Source organism: Nannospalax galili, unplaced genomic scaffold, assembly GCF_000622305.1.
Source record: "Nannospalax galili isolate Female #2095 unplaced genomic scaffold, S.galili_v1.0 scaffold149, whole genome shotgun sequence".
NCBI classification, from domain to species: domain Eukaryota; kingdom Metazoa; phylum Chordata; class Mammalia; order Rodentia; family Spalacidae; genus Nannospalax; species Nannospalax galili.
The window spans coordinates 246025-267295 of NW_008359763.1; the positions used below are offsets into that span (position 1 = coordinate 246025).

Genomic DNA, 21271 nt, shown 5'->3' on the forward strand with positions numbered 1-21271 from the left:
AGACATATTCTCAACAACATTTGGCTTAATTTGAGAGGAAGAAGCAAATTAACTATACTTGGCTATTCCAAATAATGAAAGTTCTAATAAGTCTATTTTATGAAAGTAAGCTTCTTTCTTTAAGGAATAAATCATAATTGAGCAGCCTCCAGGAAAGCTGCCAAGGCGATGAAGTCCCTCCCTTCCTCCTCCATCTGTGCAGTATAGCCTCTGACCTCCCAGTTACTCTTCAATGGAGGGGAATTTTGGAAACACGGCATCTGAGTAACGGGTCATAAACAATCCTGTGCTGAGTCACAGCCTGATTTTTCAGGGGTAAGATATTCATTCCTCTTGAACATTGCCTTTTGAGGAGCAAGCACGTGGTACCAAGGCCCGGACTGGGTTCTGCCAGGCTGGGTAAGAACCTCACTCTAACCAGATTAAACTCCAATCAGCTGTGCTGAGGAAAAGTGGTGCCGCTATAAATAAACTGATTTCCTGCACTCACTAGCTCACTTGGGTAGGTGGTGGCTGGGACCTCAGGTTTTGATGTAATTTGCAAAAGGCTTCCGCTATGTGACGGTAGTTCAGGCCGAACACACATCAGCCTAAAGAAAAAGGGAAATTTAGGCCGGGTGTGGTGGCGCACGCCTTTAATCCCACCAGAGGCAGGAGATCTCTGTGAGATCGAGGCCAGCCTGGTCCATGTGGTGAGTTCCAGGCCAGCTGGGGCTACAGGGAGACCCTGTCTCAAAAAGGAAATTAGCTCCATTGTTGCCCGGGTAGATGCTTTTACAAGTGAGACCTGTTTCCTGCTTTGCTTGTGGCTGTCAGTGATGCCGTGGGTTTCGTGGAGCTTCTGTACTGAGAGGTTTGGGCTCAGGCATTGCTTTCTGATAAAGGAGTAGTGTGGTGGCTCTGACCTCTGACCTGGGATGAGCCTGGCCCCCAGCAGAGATGGGGGGCTGATCTGTGCTGTGGCCAGTGCTCGGGAGCAGGTGACTGACCCTTGCTGCTGCAGGACTTGCAGGCCAGCTTCCCCAGCCAAGCAGCACACAAAGCCCCAAGCACAAGTGTTTCTTGTCTGTGGGGGTGGCTGAGAGGCACTTTTAAACCCAAAATAGCAAAATGGGAACCATTAACACAAGGCCAAAGTCCTACTGCCAATAAAGGAAAGAAATGCCTATCGACGAATCACAGTCTTAAACCACCAGACCAAGGGGGCAGCCCAAACCAACACGGCTAAGGATTTGGGGTTGGCAATGCAGCTCAGTGGTTAGAGCAACTGCTTGCCATGTGAGAGCCCTTGGGTTTGATGCCCAGGACGGAAACACACACATACACACACACACACACACACACACACACACACACACACGGAGAGAGTAGTAAGTTGGGCAGGGGGGAGTAAATGTTCAAATTTGTTTATGTATTCATACCAACTTTTGAGACAGGGTCTCCTATAGCCCCAGCTGGCCTAGAACTAGCAATGTACATTAGGCTGGCCTTGAACTCAAAGAGATTTGCCTGCCCCTGCCTCCAGAGTGTTGGGATTAAAAGAGTGTACCACCATGCCTGGCTGCATACCAACTTTTTGAAATAATAGATTGCCTCAGAGTTGAAACTGAAAAGAACTTACTGTTTTTATATTAACTACTTGGGAGAAATGATGGTACATTTAAAATATCAGTCAATAATCCGTGTCCAAGACCTGGGGACACAGGATCCCGGGAGAGGGGTTATTCTATGACACAGTGTCATCTACAAAGTTTCAATTGAGAACTTTAAGAACTGTGCAACTGAATTATGCTCCCCTGCCACTGAAAAAAAAAATCTAATGTTTTAAGTATGATTTCATGTTGGGTATCATTCACAGCTATCAGCTATCCTGGGCTGCATGTGGCCTGAGGATTGGACATGCCTGGCAGGGTCACCTTCTACCCTCCTCCCTGAAGCCTTGCCCTGGTACGCACTGGCCCCTTACAGGGCAAGTACCATCTGTGTGGAAAGGGAGCAGAGATGACAAGCTAAGCAACACGGGAGTTACTGAGGTTAACGCCCATTTCCCCAAGCCGACCCTCAACTTCTCACAAGCTCCCGCTCCAACCCTGCTTTACCCTCCCTTTTCTTTTCTGTTGCTGAGGATAAAACTCAGGCCAGGCAAGCACTGTACCAATGAGTTCTATCCTCAGCCTCTGTTTGTTTTTTCAAACAGGGTCTTGCTATGTAGCCCAGGCTGGCTTGCAACTCGAGATCTGCAATTCGATGTTGGAGTTGGAGGCTTACAGGCCTCTGCCACTGCGCCCAGCTCAGATCTTGTCTTCTGTTCACTCCACCTGCTTTCTCCTCCCCACCTGGTCCCCTCATACCTGTGTCCCGGCTCCTGTCCACTGGAGAACCCTGCTCCTAGGAGCCAGGGAGACTAACTGCAGAACAAATAGCACAGGCCATTCTGAAGGGTCACCACTGGGGTCCAGGTATAGACCCAAGCCCTAGGGTCTGGGCAGCTGGGCAGCCCCCCTTCTAACACACACACCATTGCCATACCCCTGTGCACTTCCTTCCCAGCCAGACCATAACTTCACCAACAGAGACCCCATCTTCTGTTGCCCACGTTCTTCTTTAACACAGTGTTTACTTTTGTAAATACTCTTAAAGAGTCATAATTTCCTACTAGAAACTTCTGGGACCAAATACTTTCCAAATCCAGCATTGTGGGACTGCAGAAGGTAAATGGAGGCACATACCACACATCCTGTTAAGAGCTACAGTAGCAGCCCTTAGCCTAAGACATGGAGAGGCTGCAGGGACATGTATGTTCATATTGAGAAAGGAAGACTAAAAATAGCCTCCTCTGGGTGAGGGCAGGGCTCACTGCTAAATGAATTCTGCCATGATTTTACATATAAAACACACACACACACACACACACACACACTTCGGTTCTCCGGGTTTCCCAGATTCTGGAACTAGGGCCTTGGCCCAACAAGCACTCCAAAAGGGACCTGGTTCCAGCCTCTTACTGCCTTGGCAGTATCCTGCCTCGGTCCCAGGGAGGTTCCTAGTGCTGACTACAGAGACTGTGGCCAGTGCCTCAGAGTTCAGGTGTGTGACTTCCTCCCTTCTGGCCTGTCCCTGCCTTCCTCACACTTGGTTCTCAGTGTTTATGCCTTCCTCTCCCCAGGACTCAAGCACTTAGTTCTTGAGTGCTACAACAGGCCCAGGGCAGACTTCCTCCCCATTCTGGCCTTCTATGGTGTGTCTGGTCTGCTCTGCACACCAGAGTCTCAGGAGCTTTTCTACCTCCTTGCTCTCAAGACTGTCCCCTGAAGGAGGTTCCAGGGTGGCCTCACAGGTTCCCTGGGCCCTACAGGTTAGAGGCCAGCTCCAACAGTCTGACTTACTGCCAAAACTTTAAGTGAGGTCATAGAAGAAGCACATTAAAACAACAAAAGTACTCAGTAAGGAACTTACTTTTCAAGTCTGTCATGGGAATCAGTGTCTCCCCTGTCAGAGCAGTCCCGGCTTGACTGCCCCACAAACACCCAGTAAAGGATTAGTTCCTACCTGGTGACAGAGTGACTGGGACTCACACCTTTATAAAGGTCTCACAAAACTCTGATAAAGCAGACCCTTTGAGCCTCCCTTTTTGCATAAAATACACATTTGTTCAAGGCGTGCCTTTGACCTTTAAATATTCTCACAAAAGCAACCACAGGAGCAGGTAGGGAGGGCGGTGCAGACCTGTTTGTTATCCCAGCACTGGAAAGGCTGACAGAGGAAGATCCTGAGTTGAAGGCCAGTCTGGACTACATAGTCAGACCTCATCCCAACTCCCAGCCTCCCAAACACAACTGGTTATGAGCTACATACAAATGTGTAATAACCAACCTCCCCTCGATTCCTGCTGCCCAATTTTAAAGCTAAATAAAATAATCCTCCATCCAGGGTTGCACATATTGAACGCAGTAACTGTAACATGTGTTAGGCTTCTGTCCAGACCCCAGAGACCTCTGAACACCAGCCAAACTAGATCTGGAGTCTGGGGTCCTTGAGGGAGGTTGCCCCAGGGTTAAGGGCTGGAAAGACTCCAAACCACTCCAGTCTTGGTGGTGCTTCCTTAGAGTGAGGGCCCAACTCTCAGATGCTGTGTTTTGTAAGACACCAAGCCCCTGTAGCTCCTTGTGAAACTCTACACCAGGTGCAGATCTCAGACCTGGGATGGACCCTGGCCAGAGCCAGCCAGCTAGACAGACAGAGCCTCCTAGGAGGCCAACACCAGGGCGGAGAGAGAGACCACGCTCCTTTCCGTCCTTGGAAGGGGCAAACGGAGGTAAAATGTGCAGCTCTGCAGGCAACAAGCAGACATCGCATACTCAGCCAACCACCTGACCCCAGAGCAGATCCTGCCCAATCCGCGCGTCCTCATCGGGACTTTCAACCAGTGGTCCGAGTGGCGCGCACCGGCCCTCCCACGCGGGACCTAGGGCGAAGGGCACAGCCGTCTGAAAGGCGTCCTCCTCTTACCAGTCTCTGGGCTTCTGGACTCAGACAGTCTATTTCCTTGTTCTGCGCGCCCGCTGGGCTGGTCATGTTGCCGGAGTGTAGACCAACTTTCCACCCGCGAGGACGCGCCGCAGCCCCGCTCCCCTGTCCGCAGGCGGCGGGCTCTCAGCGCGGCCACATTAAGACTACTGTGTCCACGGAGACCCAGTACTCACTGCCTCACTGCGAACCCCTGGCGCTCCCTAAGCCCAGACCAGCTCGGTGGTTCCAGGGCTGGGGCGCGGCCGGAGGGCGGGGTGCAGGTGGCTGCGGGCCTGGGGCGGAAAGGGCAGGAGCGGAGCCCGGGGCGATCAACGCCCCCCCCCCGTCCCGCCCACGGCTCCAGCCCCACCCATACAGTCCCGCCCCCGAGCACCACCCACGAAGGCCCCGCCCCGCGCCCCACCTACCCGGGACCCGCCCACGTCCCACGTCCCGCCCACGTGGCCACACCCCGCCCCTCAGTCCTAGGCGTCACCCGCCGGGACCTTCCCATCCCCTGCGCCCTTTCCATTAAGTCCCACCTCGCCCCCCGGCTCCACCCACCCTGGGGCCCTACGCCCCCGACCCACGTGGCCCTCCCCTGCTCCTCCCCCGAGGGCCCGCCCCGGCGCCCCACCCCAGACCTTCCGGGTCCTCCCTCCCTCCTCTTGCACGCCCAGCCGGCTGCTCGGCCTTCTATCACCACCCCGTCCCTCGGGCTCACCGGAAAGAGGGACGAGACCCCCGGGGGCCCCGCCCTGTTCCGGGAGGACACGCCTGGATTTGGGAGGGAGCGACCCGGACCTGCAGCGCGAGCCTACGCCGGGCGCAGCGGCACCTGCCCGCCTTGTCCTCGCCTCCAGGCCCCCGGCGCACAACTGACCGCGTGCCCCTTGGCCACGCCGCAGCACCGGGGTGACAGCCGCATGCGGATCCAGGGTTTGGAGCCCCAAGTCCAGGGTTCGGCGCCGCGCAGAGAGGAACCGGTCTCCACGTGGAATGGTCACCCTGGTCCCACACACGCACTCCACGGCCACTAAGCGGGACTCCCCCCACCCCCCCGCCGGTGATGTCACATAAAAGTCCTGCAGGCGGCGCACCCCGACCTCGTGGAGCTAGAAGACAGGCAAGAAAGACGGTGCAAGATTTTCTCCCAAGTCTGCCTGGGCCGCGTAACCCCCCACCCCCGCCCCCGTGCTCCTGCTGCTCCACTCCAGGTCCAGACCAGAACCTGGCTCCCCGCTCCCCGTGCCCTAGAAGGGCCTTCGAGCCACGAAGGAAAGGCAGTTAGGCTAGCCTGGCCTGGTCCTCTGCTCAGGTGACTCCAGAAAGATCCTGGAGAGGCCAGGGTCACATCTGATTCTACAGCCCTCGGTTCTCGGCCCCCCTCACCCGCCTCTGGTAGCAGTTTGAGCAGCAGTGTGCACTCCCATCTGCGTGTGGACTGGATTGTGCATCCTGACACGGGCTTGGGGTTATGGGTTCTGCAGGGAAGGCTGGGCAAAGGCCCAGGCACAGTTGTGGGAGCATTCTGGGAGAGCCCTAAACAGGCACAAAGCTTTGGTGTGGAGGATCCCAACTGGTTCCTACTGGAATGAAGAAACACTTGATACCTGCTGGTTTAGAGTTCTTGGCTCTACAAAGTTCAATTAACTGGACAGAATAGTATTTAAATGACAGAGCAGCTATGAGGTTTGTGGAATTTATCACAGGGAACAATTCTGCTAGCGCTAACCTCACAGGTGAGAACAGAGGCCAGTTGAAGAGACAGTCATTTGGGAGTTCAACTAGTGTATTCTGATCAGGATAGGGAGATTCAAAAGCTGCTGGCCACTTGGAACCCTGAGACCCCCACCTCCTAAAGCAAGCCCAGGAGCAGGCTTTGTTTGCTCTGCCTGTCCCAGGCAGTGCCTGAAGATGGCTGTGACTGGTATAGTGTGCATTTTCCCTGGGTGCCAGCTGGCTTCTAACAAGCCCACTAAGATGGCCTCTGCCAGGGCTGCTCAGCAAAAGTCAAAGGACACGGTCCTTGCTGCCTCTTGGTTCCTCCTCCCACACCTGCAGACACAGCAGGACACCCAGGCTGCCACCTTCACAAGCAGGAAGGAGGCTGGACCATAGGTTAAAATGGCTGAGAACTGGGGTGAGCCAGAGAGATGGGGCAGCCCAGGAAGGGCAAGTCTGCTCTCAAAAAAGCTGTGAGGGAGCGGGGTGGTGGGGTGCCTGTCAGGGACTAGGAAGCAGTCACCGCAGAATCCTGAGCTCACGAGCAAAGGACTCTACCAGCATTCTGCTGACTGGCAGCTTGTTAAAGCCATCTGCTGACCTTCCTGCTTGGAGGCTGATCTGGGCAGTTCCCAGGCTCGGAAGTATGGTGAGTGCTATACTCCCCGTTTAAACGTGTGTCCACATTTCAATCTAAATTCTAGGGCCTAGCATGGGGGTGCATACCTGTAAACCCAGCACTAGGAGGTGGAGGCAGAGGACTGGGAGTTCAAAGTCATCCTTGACTATATATCCAGTTTAGGGCTTTATCGTCTCAGAAAAGCAAGGTAAATCAATCTACTTTCTAATAAGGTGTAAAAGCCTAGAGTTACCTTCCATTAATTTGGATGCCAGTACCTCTTGGAGGTGCCTCCTTGGAGCCCCTACTAGCCTCTCTCTGTATTTTAACCCTTAACAAGGTTACGGTGTGGGTGGTGAGTGTGATTGGAACCTGTACACCGTTGGAAGGTGAGGGGCATAGGCATGAAAAGTGGAGGTCTGTAGTAGGGAGTGTATACTACATACATTTTTCACCCCAACACAACTCTAGACGGCACTTGCCAGAGAATACAACATCCTTTGCCTTGAAGAAAACAACACTAAAACCATCAACGCATGTGAATGCATCAGACAAGCAGGAGCACTTTTGAAAGTGTGAGTGGCACTGACAGGAGCCCTGTCCACTGGACTGTCAGTGTGGTGGGGTCCAGGGTCTTTTTTCTTTTTTTTTTTTTTAAGATGGTCTCCTATAACTGAGGCTGGCCTCAAACTCTGGATCCTCTTGCTTCCACTCCTGAGTACTGGGAATACAGGTGTGTGCTTCCACTCCTAATGGGGTCCAAATCTTTATATAATGAACAGTGAGCTGTGAGGCACAATTCAATTTTCTCCTTCTGATAAGGCTGACCAATAGATGACCACTTCTAAATAAGCTGATTCCATAGTTCCAACCCCCTCTACACTGCCAGGCACTTATCGACCTTTAGGCTCACAGATTTGACCTGCTGTCACTATTTAAGCCCAGGGTCTCTCTGTGAGTGTGCAGTGGGCTTTGGGAAAGGTCGGTCTCTACCTTGCTTGTGATGGGCATATGTCTTCGTCTGTCTCTTAGAAGAACTAAAGCCTGCTTCTGGGCTTGCTTTAGGAAATGGGGGTCTCAGGGTTCCAAGTGGCCAGCAGCTTTTGAATCTGCCTATCCTGATCAGAATACACTAGTTGAACTCCCAAATGACTGTCTCTTCAAGAGGACCTTCAAGTGACCACAGTCTCAACATTATTCTCGGGTGCACAAGATCGTGCCTGGGAGCCCAATTTTAAAGGCACTCTAGAGACAGGAGCAAAAGGTAAATACAGTGGCCTGTGTTTGTTGGAGAACCACCAGGATCCCAGCTCACTAGCACAGCCACCAAGTGAGCCAGTCTGGGGCCCCACCCAAACCCAGTTCACTGTTTCCCTGGTGTCTGTTGCTAGGCTCCCTAACTCTGCCTTCCACTGTGGTCTGGGTTGAAGACAGATCCTTGCAAGGTGACCACAGAAAGCAGAGGCAGAGTGGCTGGAGGCCTCCCCATTAGGTAACTGACATGAAATCATTTCTCTCAGTCATGACCCTAGCATTTGCTTTTCGTGAACACGAATCACCAGACCCACCAATTACAGCAAGGCAAACATCTGTAATGACCTGCGTACACACAATGGGCTTAAATTATATTATTACTTTGGATCCTTAGACAATTACCTAAAAAACCCATAGTTGTTATATGGTATGCTGTGGTTCAGGAGATGATCACCCAGGATTTGTGTAGCACGTCTGTTCACAAAGCATTCTGCATACACACCAAGGCTCACAGAGTGTTTAACTGGTCCACAGACACATGTTGGCAGAGAGAAGCCAGTGGGCAATCCAGATTCCCACAGTAAGCCCCTGAACATCTTATGATGGAATGTGCTCTGCAATTGTGAGATACAGATGTACATGGCGCACACACACACACACACACACACACACACACACACACACCCCGCCAATCCTGCCAGACATCCTTGGGCCCTCACTGGGAGCAGGCACTTATCAGTAAATAGCCCTGGCTGTCTCCCTGGGGCTTAATCTGGACCAGTAACCCCACTTCATACCCAGGGCTACTTGCGAGGCAGTGCATGTATATACTCGGACCAAGGCTGAGAACCAGATCTCCCATGAATACTGGGGGCCATGGAATGGGAGGGTAGGATCCTTCCTGTTATCTGAAAAGGGTGGGCTCTCATCAAAATGCACTTGGCCTGTGAGCCAGGGTCCTGACTACCTCCACTGAACAGATGTGCCTGGAAGCAACAGAAGCCGGTCCCTGGCTTGCTAAGGAGCTGTGGAGCTTCACACAACAACACCCATCCTCATGTTGCCCCGTGCCCCGGTGCTAACCTGGCTCCTCTCCTTGGTCTGCAGTGGGCCCATCAGTAATGGGAGCATGCTTCCTCTGTTTGGACAGGTGGCCACTTTATACATTACAGGTAGATGGGTAGATGGGCAGATGGATAGTTCTAATAACATGAAAGACTTTCACAGTTTTTCATGAACATTATTATTATTATTAGATTATTATTTTGAAATAAGATATCATTCTGTAGACCAGAGACTGGCCTGAAACTATAGCCCAGGCTGGCTTTGAACTTGTGGCCAGCATCCTGCCTTAGGTTCCCCAGAGGTGGGATTGTAGGTATGAGCCATACTGCCTAGTTCATTGATCTTTATTTTGTATTTTTATAGTAATTGAGAATAGAAACTTTTAAAAGTTAACACAGAGCATTGACAAGTTAACAGAGCAACAGCCAGTTAACACAGAGCACTGACCAGTTAGCACAGAGCACTGACCAGGTAGCACAGAGCACTGACCAGGTAGCACAGAGCACTGACCAGGTAGCACAGAACACTGACCAGTTAGCACAGAGCACTGACCAGGTAGCACAGAGCACTGACCACATGGAGCATCAGCTAGCACACAGCACTGAACAATAAAAGGTAATGATAGTAGCTGGCAGCAGGCTAAGATGGAAAAGAGCTGGGGGAAGTAATTTGGAGCTCCCACATTTAATGGCTCAGAACATGCCAAGACAGAGAAGGGGTAGTTAAAGACAGAAAATAGAAATGTGTCCTAGAAGCACACAGAACAAAGTTGAGAAAGCCTTTAATCGGCAAGTAGAAAAACAATGTTATTGCTCTCTCTTGTTAAAGCCTGGGGTTGAAGCCTGGAAATTAGGCAGGACCAGAGGGAGAGGCTGGAGTGGGAGAGGTTTGTCTATTGGGCCATGGGTTTTTAAGGATGGGAAGAGATTTGAGCCTGTTGGGAAACAGAGGGAGAGATGAGAGATTGGGAATACGGAAGTGGCTCAGAGAGAGACTTCCCATAGGGGGAAGGGAGGGGCCCGCTGGACCAGGCGCTTCCAGGTCTGAGGAATGACCTTCCTGAATGGGCTTGAGAGAACTCCAGTGGTCAGGAGATGGCGGGTAAGAAGCTCCTGGTGCAAGACAGTGCAAAGCAGGGCTGGAAAAGGATGAGCAGGAGGTCAGAAAGGGAAGGGTGGTTTGGGGGGGGTCACGCTATTGCCAGTACTAGGGAGCAGAGCCCTTTCCAGTGGGCTCCATCAAGCCTAATCGATTTGCATCGGGTGAAGGTGGATTAATTCAAGATAACTTCTGATCCATTTCATTCATTGATCCCTCAAAGTGTCCGGACCAAGTTCACATTGATCCAAATTTACCTCTTTTCCTATGACATCCTTCAGACCTGGCCACCCTTGAGGCTAGCCCAGAGCAATCACAGAAACATCCCCCATTCACTGTAGCCAAGGAAAGGACCCCAGCAGCCAGTAAACATCACTAAGGAAAGCCAGATCTATTTTTCATAGACAATACAATGCAAATACCAACCAATGATTTTCTGAAAGTGTTTAAAACAATACTATTAAAATGTTAATGGGAGAAAATTCTGAAAAGTTCATTAGGTCACCTTGACTGCAAAGGAAGAAATAACTATCTCAGCTCAGAGAAAGTCCGTTTCAGGTGGTTTTGGTCACAGTAGACAGTGGCATGTAATAACAAGCTTTCCTGCCCAGGACTGAATTTACCTGATAACAGAACACCCCACTGACAAGAAATAAACCAAAGACTTCACTCTATACCTAGAATTCAAAACAGCAATTTCAAAAGAAATGAAAATAACATTTTCCAAGTGCTAAGCCATGTATTTGGTTTACCTCAGTGATCCTGCCTGTGACTTTCAGTCTAGGAAAGGTAGAATATCCCTAACAATCAGGCCATGAAGTAAACCTTTACTAAATGCTAGCTGAAAAACCTAGAAATCAAGTTGGCTACATGTGTCATGACAAAGATCATTCCCAGGGAGGAAGTAAAGGGGATGTAGGACCTCATTTATCTGACCTTACAGGGCACCCATAGCAACCAAGGAGATTTAAGAGTCATGAAGGTGGATTCACAGGTTTACAAACAATAGGATACAATACAAGCAACCTTTCAACCTTGGGTCCTCACGCCTGAAATAGCATCCTTAAGATCTACTGCAGTGAGTTTCCCCAAAGGAAAACAGACTGAAACCTACTTCTGCAGACTCCCAGGAACACATCCCCACACTCGAATTCATAAAGCTTCTCTTTTGCACCCCAGCCCTGAAATTAGAGTTTAGACGAGTCAAAACTACTCCACTACAGAAAACCAGATCGCTCTCAACATGTACCTGATGTCTGTAGGGAAGATTCCCGCAGAGTGTAAACACCTCACCACTGGAAGATGCAGGCTTGAGATGAAACTCTCCGGAGCTCAGGGACTAGAGAACAGCATCTGGAGAGGCATGTTTGGCACGGGAGTGGAAAATCTGGAAAAACTGGAGATCAAATAGCCACTCCTGACCACGTCACCTTTATGCCCAGCTCCTGGCTTGGGCAGCTGCTTTTGCATAATGGAAGGGTGTAGCCCTGGGCCCACTGGAAGGTTTCCAAATGGAGGCTCTCCTCTGACCATTGGGTTTAATTGTATAGTTAACTAGATTATGTGACTCCCCCTCCCCTGTCTCTGCTGCCATAGCAGGCCCCTTTGAATGTGGTGCTAGACATTACAGGGGAAGGCCAGAATAAATGTGGAGCTGGATTTCTCAAGGTCAGCCTTACTGACATTTGGGGTGAACTGACTTTTTCTTGTGGGAGGCTGTCTGGTGCAGCATCCAGGCCTCTCTACCCATCAAATACCAGCAGCACATTCTACCCCACTGTGGCAACCCAAACTGTCTGCAGACATTGCTAGGTGACCACAGTTGAGATCCCCTGATGTAGAGGGGCTCTACCTGCCACCAAACGGTGGGAGGACATTGGCCAATCCACACACAGGAGCCGCTCCCCCAAGACCCATGGCAAGACACAGCAATCATGGAGAATGTGGAAAAGCTTGAACATATTACCTAACACCTGTTGCTCTGTCTTCCATCAACTATGAACTCAAACCCAAAAGGCTGGTTGTCAGGAATAGCCAGAAAGTCAGCACTGAGAACACCAAGACACAGGAGGGACCTGGTGGGAAGCTCAGAACTGACTTCTGAAATCACAGCATCCTGTGAAGGCCAAGTGTGACTGCACAAGTGAGCTGGAAGAAAGCATCAAAGTCAGGGCAAAGAACTGGCTGTGCCTCCTCGAACCTCAAGCAAGGACTGACTGGGGAGCAGAGGCTGAGGGGAGAGGATGCAACCCTGCACCCCACACAGAAAGAAGGGGAACCCCCAAACTCCAGGGCAGAATTTGGCAGACAGGTTGGATATCCTTTTCGTCACTTAGGCAATTCTTTCTAACAAATCTTGAGATCCGTTTCCCCTTCCTGTAGAAAATGGAGAGCCGGTGGGACTGCCAGGGTGGGAGTTGGGGTCGTGGGCAGTGGACCAGTGCCTATAGGTGCTGATGCTGCGCTGCGAAACTCACAGCTCATTCTGTTTATTTGACAGACTTTTCCTGCAAGACAGTCTCTGGAGTCACAGGTTACATTCAGGTAGCAAAGTCCTGCGACAGGTCCAGCGTTATTTGATTGGCTTGGGCTCGGCTGAAAGCTTCTATTGGCATTCTGGGTACTCCAGGGACTCTGGCCCTCTTCCAGGCAGCTGTCCTCTGAGCCCACAGTTCTCTCATTGCTTTATGCTACGTCCAAAGACAAGCCTCTGGTGTCTGTTTTTGGACAAGTGCATTATGGATTATAAAATATGTCTGCAAACAAAGACTGGAAGGAAATGCGGAATAAACAGCCAGCTGCTCTGGGGGCCTGTGGAACTCTGGGAGTTTTGTTGCTGTTGTGATGCCTTTAGATATTGTTAGGAGGCTCTCTTTACAGCTGTTGGGTTCAGGAACTTGAACTTTATCCAGAAAGCAATAAAGAGCTCACCAAAAATGTTTGAATAGGGGGGAAAGACTTTGTTTGAGCAGAAAGCCTAGAAGATACAACAGAGTTGAAAATCACCCTCCTTATTCTTAAAAAAAAAAAAAAAAGATTTGTTTTTATGTGTATGTCTTTTGCCTGCATGTATATATGTATACCATATGTGTGCCTGGTGCCCTCGGAGGCAAGAACAGGGTGCTGGATCCCCTGGAACTGGAGGTGGTGGTGAGCCACCATGTGGGTGCTGGGAACCGAACCAGGTCCTCTGCAAGAGCAGCCAGTGCTCTTAGCTGCTGAGCCGTCTCTCCAGCCTGACCCTCTGTATTCTTTTGCAAAATTTCTTGGTTGAACTCACTATTTATTCTTCTGTTAACTTGAGTCTTTTTGTCATGTCTCAAACCAAGCCGCCCCCTAAGCTGGGACTTCATTTGAATTTCGTTAAAGTTAGCACTGAATTTTCTCGGTGAGGAAGGGATCCCTCTTGTTTTACTTCCCAGTGTGTCTGTCCTCCAGGAAGCTACTTCAGTTTTCTTTCTGTGGGCCCTGCATATTTCTTTTTAAAATCTTCATTACCTTTAATTAACTAATTTAGATAGTGTGTGTGTATGTACTGGCACACACGAGCCTTTCACATACAGAAGTCAGAGAACAACTTTTGACAGTCAGTTCTCTCCTTCCACCGTGTGGTCCTGGGGATAGAACTGAGGTCATCAGGATGGTGTGGGCTTTTCTTCACATCTCCCCCAACACTGCATATTTCCTTACTCCTGTGACTTTAGATGGGATTGCATCTTTGTCTGCACTATAGAAAAATCATTGTAGGCCACAGGGATGTGTGGGCTTTTTGTTTATGTTACTACAAATGCTCAGGTGTAGGCTGACTTTTTAGATTAGATAGATACATAATCTATAAGGCCTTAGAAATTTTTATCTGGCTCAGAATCACCTGTAGTGCCAACATCAAGGAATCTGAAGCCCTCTTCCGGACTGGCAGGCATCTGCACGCGCACACACGCACACACGCGCACACACACACACAGACATAATAATAATAGTAATTATTATTATTACTGTTATTTTGGTCTTTTGAGACAGGGTCTCCCTGTGGCCCCAGCTGTCCTGGAACTCACTATGTAGACCTGGCTGGCCTTGAACTCACAGAGATCCGCCTGCCTCTGCCTCTTACTGCTGGGATTAAAGGTGTGCGCCACCACGCCCAGACATAATTTAATTTAGAGTAAAATCTTTCTAAAAAGACAATTTTATCTGCTTCCTTTTAGTATTTACATTGCCGACTTTTTCCACTGTGTCTGAAGATGGGAACTCCTTCTCACAATGGTCATAATCTCCACTTTCCTTTGGCAGTTTTACACTATACAGTTAGGGACAATGAGGATACAGTGGCTTTGAGAGCTAGTGTCTGCACTATAATAATACAGGACAGGACTCAGGCTGTTAGACCTTAAATACCATTTACAGTCACCGATCAGGAAGACAGAGATTGGGTACTCAGGCGCCTGAAAGGAAACAAATTACAAGTCTCCCAATAAGACACTCTCGCTTGAAAGGCAAGAATCTAATTTTGAACACTGAGAGGTAAACAGGAAAGGTAAACAACTTGGGGAAGGAGCCTTCCTTCAGTCAGGGAGCGGCTGTTATTACAATTGATGTTAGGTTGTCACTGTGCTGGGGGCAGGGGGCGCTATGTCCAGTGACAAATGCATAGATCCTGGGGCTGCCACCACCTGATGGGAATCGCCAGCTCTGGGAAGGCTATGTAGTTCCTCTGGGAGCCTCGGTTTCCCTGTCTGTAAAATGGGAGTGGCAATGGTACCTAGGTCACAGGGTTTACAGGACTAGATGAGTTGTTACAAATAGAGCAATGCTGGGGATAGTGCAGCGGCTCAGTTAATCTGTGTGATCTGAAGTAGAAATGCTTCAAGAAGCATTTAGAAATGTTTAAAGATTTATTTTTATTACCTTTAATTATGGGTGTATGAAAGGGTGCCCTTGGGGAGCAGAATGACAGATTCCCAGGAGTTGGAGTTACAGGTGGTGGTGAGCTGTCCAATATGGGAGCTGGGAACCAAACTCAAGCCATCTCTCCAGCCCCTTAAAGAACATCTAGTCTCCATCTAGTGTGCTGCCACCATTTACACAGGGATGCGGGAATAGTGTCCAAGACAACCCTGTCCCTCATTCCTACCACACCCAGCACAACTCTCATCTCCCTGACCCTCAGCTCAGCTCTCCAAGCCTGGGGGAGCCCTGCTACCCGCAGTGTGGTGATCTGGTTAAACAAATACAATGTCAACATCAGCTGGTGTCAGGCTTCAGGCTCTAGTGAACTAACCACATTACTTTTAGACTAAGAGGCCTGAACTTTGTGCTACTTATTTCAGTAAGGCACCTGTACTTCCTCACTGAGATGCAGTCTAGAAGGCTAGAAGGCTGTGCCTGACCTTCACAGGCAGATAAGGAGGCATGGTTGTGTTCCCCAAGAGTGGGGTTGGGCAATGGGAACTCAGAAACTTCCCCTTTGGGGTGAAGAGACGCTCCTATGGTAGAGGAGGCTGTGCGTGTGTGTGCGTGTGTGCGTGTGTGTGTGTGCATGTGTGCGCGTGTGTGCGTGTGTGTGTGTGTGCGTGTGTGTCCCCTTTGGGGTGAGGAGATGCTCCTATGGCAGAGGAGGCTGTGCGTGTGTGTGCGTGTGTGCGTGTGTGTGCGTGTGTGTGCGTGTTCTTGTATGTCTTAGCATGTATGTGGGTACATATGTGTACCGTGTGTGCGTGTGTGTGTGCGTGTGTGTGCATGTGTGCGCGTGTGTGCGTGTGTGTGTGTGTGCGTGTGTGTGCGTGTGTGCGTGTTCTTGTATGTCTTAGCATGTATGTGGGTACATATGTGTACTTGTGCATATGAGGCCTGAAGCTGACAGTGCCCTCCATCACGCTCCACCTTATTTACAGAGTGAGGCAGGGCGTCTTGCCGAACCCAGAGCTCAGTGATTCAGCTGGTCCAGCTAACTTCCCGCTCTGCCCTTACACAGCCCTGGGATTACCGTGGGCCTCGATGCCCACCCGGCATTTACATGAATGCTGGGGAACCAAACTCTGCTCCACATTTTACCCAGAAAGCCACCCCAAAATCCTAGGAAATCCCCAGGCTGGCTGATGTCTATAAAAAGGGGAGATTTTTTGCACACACAGACACAACCGTTTCAGATTATGAAAAAACTGAAAATGTTCAAACCTTTCAATTCTAATGGGCAATGATTGTTTAAAACACATTGTGCTGGATAGCTTTAGTGTCAACTTGACACACTTGGGTTGAGGGAGACTCAATCGGGGAATTGCCTCTATTGGACTGGCCTGTGGCTATGTCTGAGTGGCATCTTCTTGATGACTGATGTGGGAGGGCCAGCCCACTGTGGGTGGTGCCACCCCTGGACAGGTGGGCCCGTGTTGCATAAGAAAGCAGGCTGAGCAGGGGCCAGAGAGCAAGGCTGTAAGCAGCGTTCCTCCATGGCCTGTGCTCCAGCTCCTGCCTCCAGGTTCCTGCCCTGAGTTCCTACCTTGGGCTCCCTGATGAACTGCGACCTGGGAGATGTAAGACAAATAAACCCTTTCCTCCTTAAGTTGGTACTGGTCAGAGTGTTTTTTCACAGCAATAGAGAACAAACTAAGACACACATATTCCACATTTATACTTGAATATCCTAGATGCATTGCTAACTTTAAAAATAATTTATTAGTGTATGTGTTCATGCATGTGCATGGACAGGGACTCTTGTGCCACAGCACACATGTGGAAGTCAAAGGACAACTTTGTGGGTCAGCTACTCTCCTTCAACCATGGGTTCCAGAGATTGAACTGAGGTCGCCTTCAGCCACAGGTTCCAGAGATTGAACCGAGGTCATCAGGCTTGACAGACAAGCGCTTTTACCTGTGAGCCATCTCTAACTTTAAGCATATTCACCACCAGGAGAAATCCAAGGGGCATGGGCAGAGAGAAGCAGAAGTGAGGAGGAAAACACTGCTGACCGGTGGTCCGCTCCAGCGACCCTCCAGCAGCCATCAGCCGTAGGTTTGCTGTGGCCTTAACAACGTCAGATAATGTAATAAGGATCCACTTTAAATTTCAAAGAAGTCACATTAAGTGCAAAACCCCATATGCTGTTTGAAGGTGCGAACAGTTCACAGATGGGTAAAACGTGGCTCATCCAAACAGTGGGATATATTTAGCCTTAAAAGGAAGGATGAGCTGGAGAGATGGCTCAGCAGTTAAGAGCACTACTGCTCTTGCAGAGGACCCGGGTTCAATTCCCAGCACCCACATGGCGGCTACAAACCATCTTTAACTCCAGTTTCAGGGGAATCCGAAGCTCTTGTCTGACCGCCACGGCATTGCACGACAAGGGTGCACTCACATACATGCAGGCAATACACTCATACACATAAAATAAAAATAATAAAATTAAAATTTTATAAAAAGGAAGAACAGTGTAACATGCACTGAAAGTTGTATAAAACTTGAGGGCATTAAGGTGTGTCCAGAAGTCAGTTACAAAGCACCAATATTGCATGAATGCACTTGCATGAGATTCTTACAGTTATTATTATCATTATCATTATTTGGTTTGGGGATGGTGGGTATCAAACCCACAGTGTCTTCTCTGCTAAGCTTGTGCCAGTGTGCTATACTCCAGACTAGGTCCTGAGGGTAGTCAGAGTCACGGGGACAGAAGGTGGTACAGTGGGTGACAGAGGCCGGGGGAGGAAGACATGGGAAGCTGATGTTTCAGTTGTGCAAGATGAAAATGAACACAGTTAAGATGGTACATTTTTGTTATGCAAATTTTACTGCAATTTAAGTAATACTGTTTTCAAAAAGAAAATGTGCTCTATTGTTTATGTAATACATAAAAAGAAGAAGCAAGCTAGAGCAAGGTTTCCCCCGGAAAATATAAGGCAGGTGGTGGGAGTTCCAACCCTCTAGATGAAATCAGTCACACGAAAGATTAGGAAATCTGTTGGAGAGAAATCTTGTTCCTCTGGGTTTTAAAATCACCTCCCTACCCTCAGCTCTTGACATCTGAAATTCTCAAAAAATGGAAAGTCATCCTGACTCCACACAGACATTCAGACCACCTCCAGGAACAGGACAGTCAAGGCTGGCAGGATGGTGTTACATACTGACAACTGCTAATTTTACTTTTAAAAGGAGAAAAGACAGCGCTGGGGATTTAGCTCAGTGGTGGAGCCCGTGCTTATCTAGTACGTGCAGGACAGTAGCCTGCATTTCCAGCAAGAAGGTCAACACCACTCACATTAAGCAATGGTGGCCCTGGGAGATGACTCAGTGGGTAACAGTGTTTGCTGCACATATATCAGGACTTGAGTTCAGATCCCCTGCAGCTACATAAAAGCTGGGCCTGTGTGCTTGCAACCCCAGTGCTGTGAGCATGGGGACTGGAGATCACTGGGGCTTTCTGGCCACCAGTCTAGCTCTAGGTTCAGTGAAAGACCCTGTTCAAAGGAATATGTGCGTTGGTGTTTATGACACATCTGGAACAGGACGGAGAGTGCTTGACAGTGTAGACTGCACAGGTGGTGTGCGGGATGCTTTAGTGTCAACTTGACACACCCAGGTAGAGAGAACCTCAACTGGGGAATTGCCTCCTTTGCACTGGTCTGTGATCATGTCTATGGGACATTTCCTTGATTGTTGAATGATATGGGAGGGCCCAGCCCACTGTGGATGGTACTACCCCTGGGCAGGTGGGCCTATGTTGTATAAGCAAGCTGGCTGAGCATAGGCCAGAGGAGCAAGCCAGTAAGCAGTGTACCTCCATGTCCTCTGTCCAGCTCTTGCCTCCAGGTTCCTGCCCTGAGTTCCTACTTTGGGCTTCCTGATTAACTGTGACCTGGGAGATGTAAGACAAAATAAAACCTTTCCTCTCCAAGATGGTATTGGTCAGAGTGTTTTGTCATAGTAATTGAAGGAAATTAGAACAGATACCATTATACTTCTTAAAGAGTAAAATAGAGCCACACCATCTTCCTGTTACAATGAGGATACAGAGAACTTTTTTTCTCCTTCAGTTTTCAATGAGTGTGTACTATTTTTCTTTTCTTTCTTTTTTTTGAGTCAGGGTCTCCCTCAGCCCCAGATGATCTGGAACTCACTGTGTAGACCAGGCTGGCCTTGAACTCACAGAGATCTGCCTGCCTCTGCCTCCTGAGTGCTGGGACTAAAGGCATGTGTCACCACGCCTGGCTTGTTTTTAATTTTTAAGTATTTTTGAGATTTTTAAAAACTGATGTGTGTGTGGTGTGTATTTCATACAGAATATCCCAAACAATCTTATTCATCATATTTTTGAGATTTTTAAAAACTGATGTGTGTGTGTGTGTGTGTGTGGTGTGTATTTCATACAGAATATCCCAAACAATCTTATTCATCTTTATACCTGCATCCCAAATGGCACTCTCCCATGGCATCCCTCCCCTCCCCCACTGGAGCCCTTATACTCTGTCATCCCTGTTACTGTCCACTGTGTTGTCAGTGACCCCCATTCCAAGGTGCAAGTCCATCTGCTGAGTCTAGTCAGCCTATCCAGAGTCTCTTGCTTTAGACAAGATCAGCTCTTCCTTATCTAGCAGTGATCAGTTGCCAACATTCTTCTAGATAAGATTGGGGTCTACTGTTTATTTCCCAGTTCTGTGCTGGGTTACTGTCTGGGAGTGTCTTAAGCCACCCTGACCAACAACTCAAAGGAAGGTATCTCCTTTCTGGCATTGTTTCTTGTTATGTAGCCTTTAACTATACATATAAACTCTTAAAAATTTTATTGACCCCATTAACCTTTGGTTATACTTTCCTTTTGGGTGTTTAAGACCCTACAATTGGCCCAGATAAACCAATTTATTTGTACTCTTAAGGTCGTTTGAGGATCTGTTCCTCAGGGGTAACATGGGCTTGGGAGGCACCCCTGGCTCCTTTCTTTTACCAATTCTGTCTATGTGAAGATAAGTCAAAGGTCCTCCTTGACCATAGGCTTCATAGTATATCTGTTAAATATCCAAGAAGGTTAGTTCACCAGTCTGGTACTTTTAATTACCATGTATCCTGTTTCAGATCCATCTGGTGGGGTCTCCATGGCCTCCCTGAAAAAGAGGACAGTGACTCACCACAGTTACAGAACATTTTGAGAGATGCCCCATACTCCCCTGGAACTTAGTCGACCTTGGAGGGCAAGGAGCAAAAACCATCCTTTAAGTCCCTCTGACCAGATTAGTATAGGCCTCAAAGTATGGCTGTTAAACAGCTAAGAAGGTTAGTTCCACCAGTTTGGTTCTTTTAATTACCATGTGCTATGAAGATAAAGCTTGGGCAAAACTCAAACATTCTCAGATAAACCTTGACTAGACATATATTTTGTTCCTTGAACTAGTTGTATGTTTAATTTCTTAATAGGTTGTTGGATTAATGTGGTTCCATCTGTTTTTTTGTTTTTTGTTTTTTTTTTGTAAACTAGCTAGGCATTATTTATCTCTCTCGCTGTCTAACCCTTCCACCATGGTTTCCCCATTGAAAGTGCCCCCATTTTCCCCATTTCTCCCTTGATAATCCCTGTCACCTATGGTCCCACCTTTCTTGAGATCTTCCTTTCCCTTTATCCCCAAGTTTTCTTGTATAGCCTTCCCTCCCCACCTTAAAATTAACCCCATTTTTATCCATATCTCCCTTATTAAGGCCTGTTTCCTACTGTCTTTCTCTCTCAGGTTCTTACTTTTCCTTTACCTCCCTGGTTCCTTTCCATTATCCTGGTTCCTGTAGTTATGCCTGGATACATACTCACTTATAAGGATTTGATGCTAGGATCCATGTATGAGGGAGAATATATGTCATTTGTTTTTCTGAGTCTGTGTTACTTCATTTAGTATAAGTTTCTAGTTCCATCCAGTTACATGAAATTTTCATTATTTCATTTTTCTTTACTGCTGATTAGAACTCTTTTGTGTAAATGTACCACATTTTTATTATCCACTCATCAGTTGAGGGACATTTAGAAT

The 21271-nt window shown here is 48.8% G+C and overlaps 1 protein-coding gene across 40 annotated transcripts in view; it reads right to left on the bottom strand.

Moving 5' to 3' along the window:
* Lrrfip1 (LRR binding FLII interacting protein 1) overlaps window positions 1-21271 on the bottom strand; it is a 151281-nt gene that overhangs the window by 80914 nt on the left and 49096 nt on the right. For 7 of the 40 annotated variants that reach the window (XM_029558948.1, XM_029558946.1, XM_029558935.1 and 4 more), the window contains exon 1: window positions 4510-4855. The exons of 30 other annotated variants lie outside the window; for them this stretch is intronic. In XM_029558948.1, coding sequence (XP_029414808.1) covers window positions 4510-4575 — 66 coding nt within the window. In that variant the 5' untranslated portion in view covers window positions 4576-4855. Of the gene's footprint in view, window positions 1-4509; window positions 4856-21271 lie in introns of those variants that run through there. 3 more of the 40 variants (XM_017795745.2, XM_017795740.2, XM_029558951.1) reach the window with 2 other exon arrangements.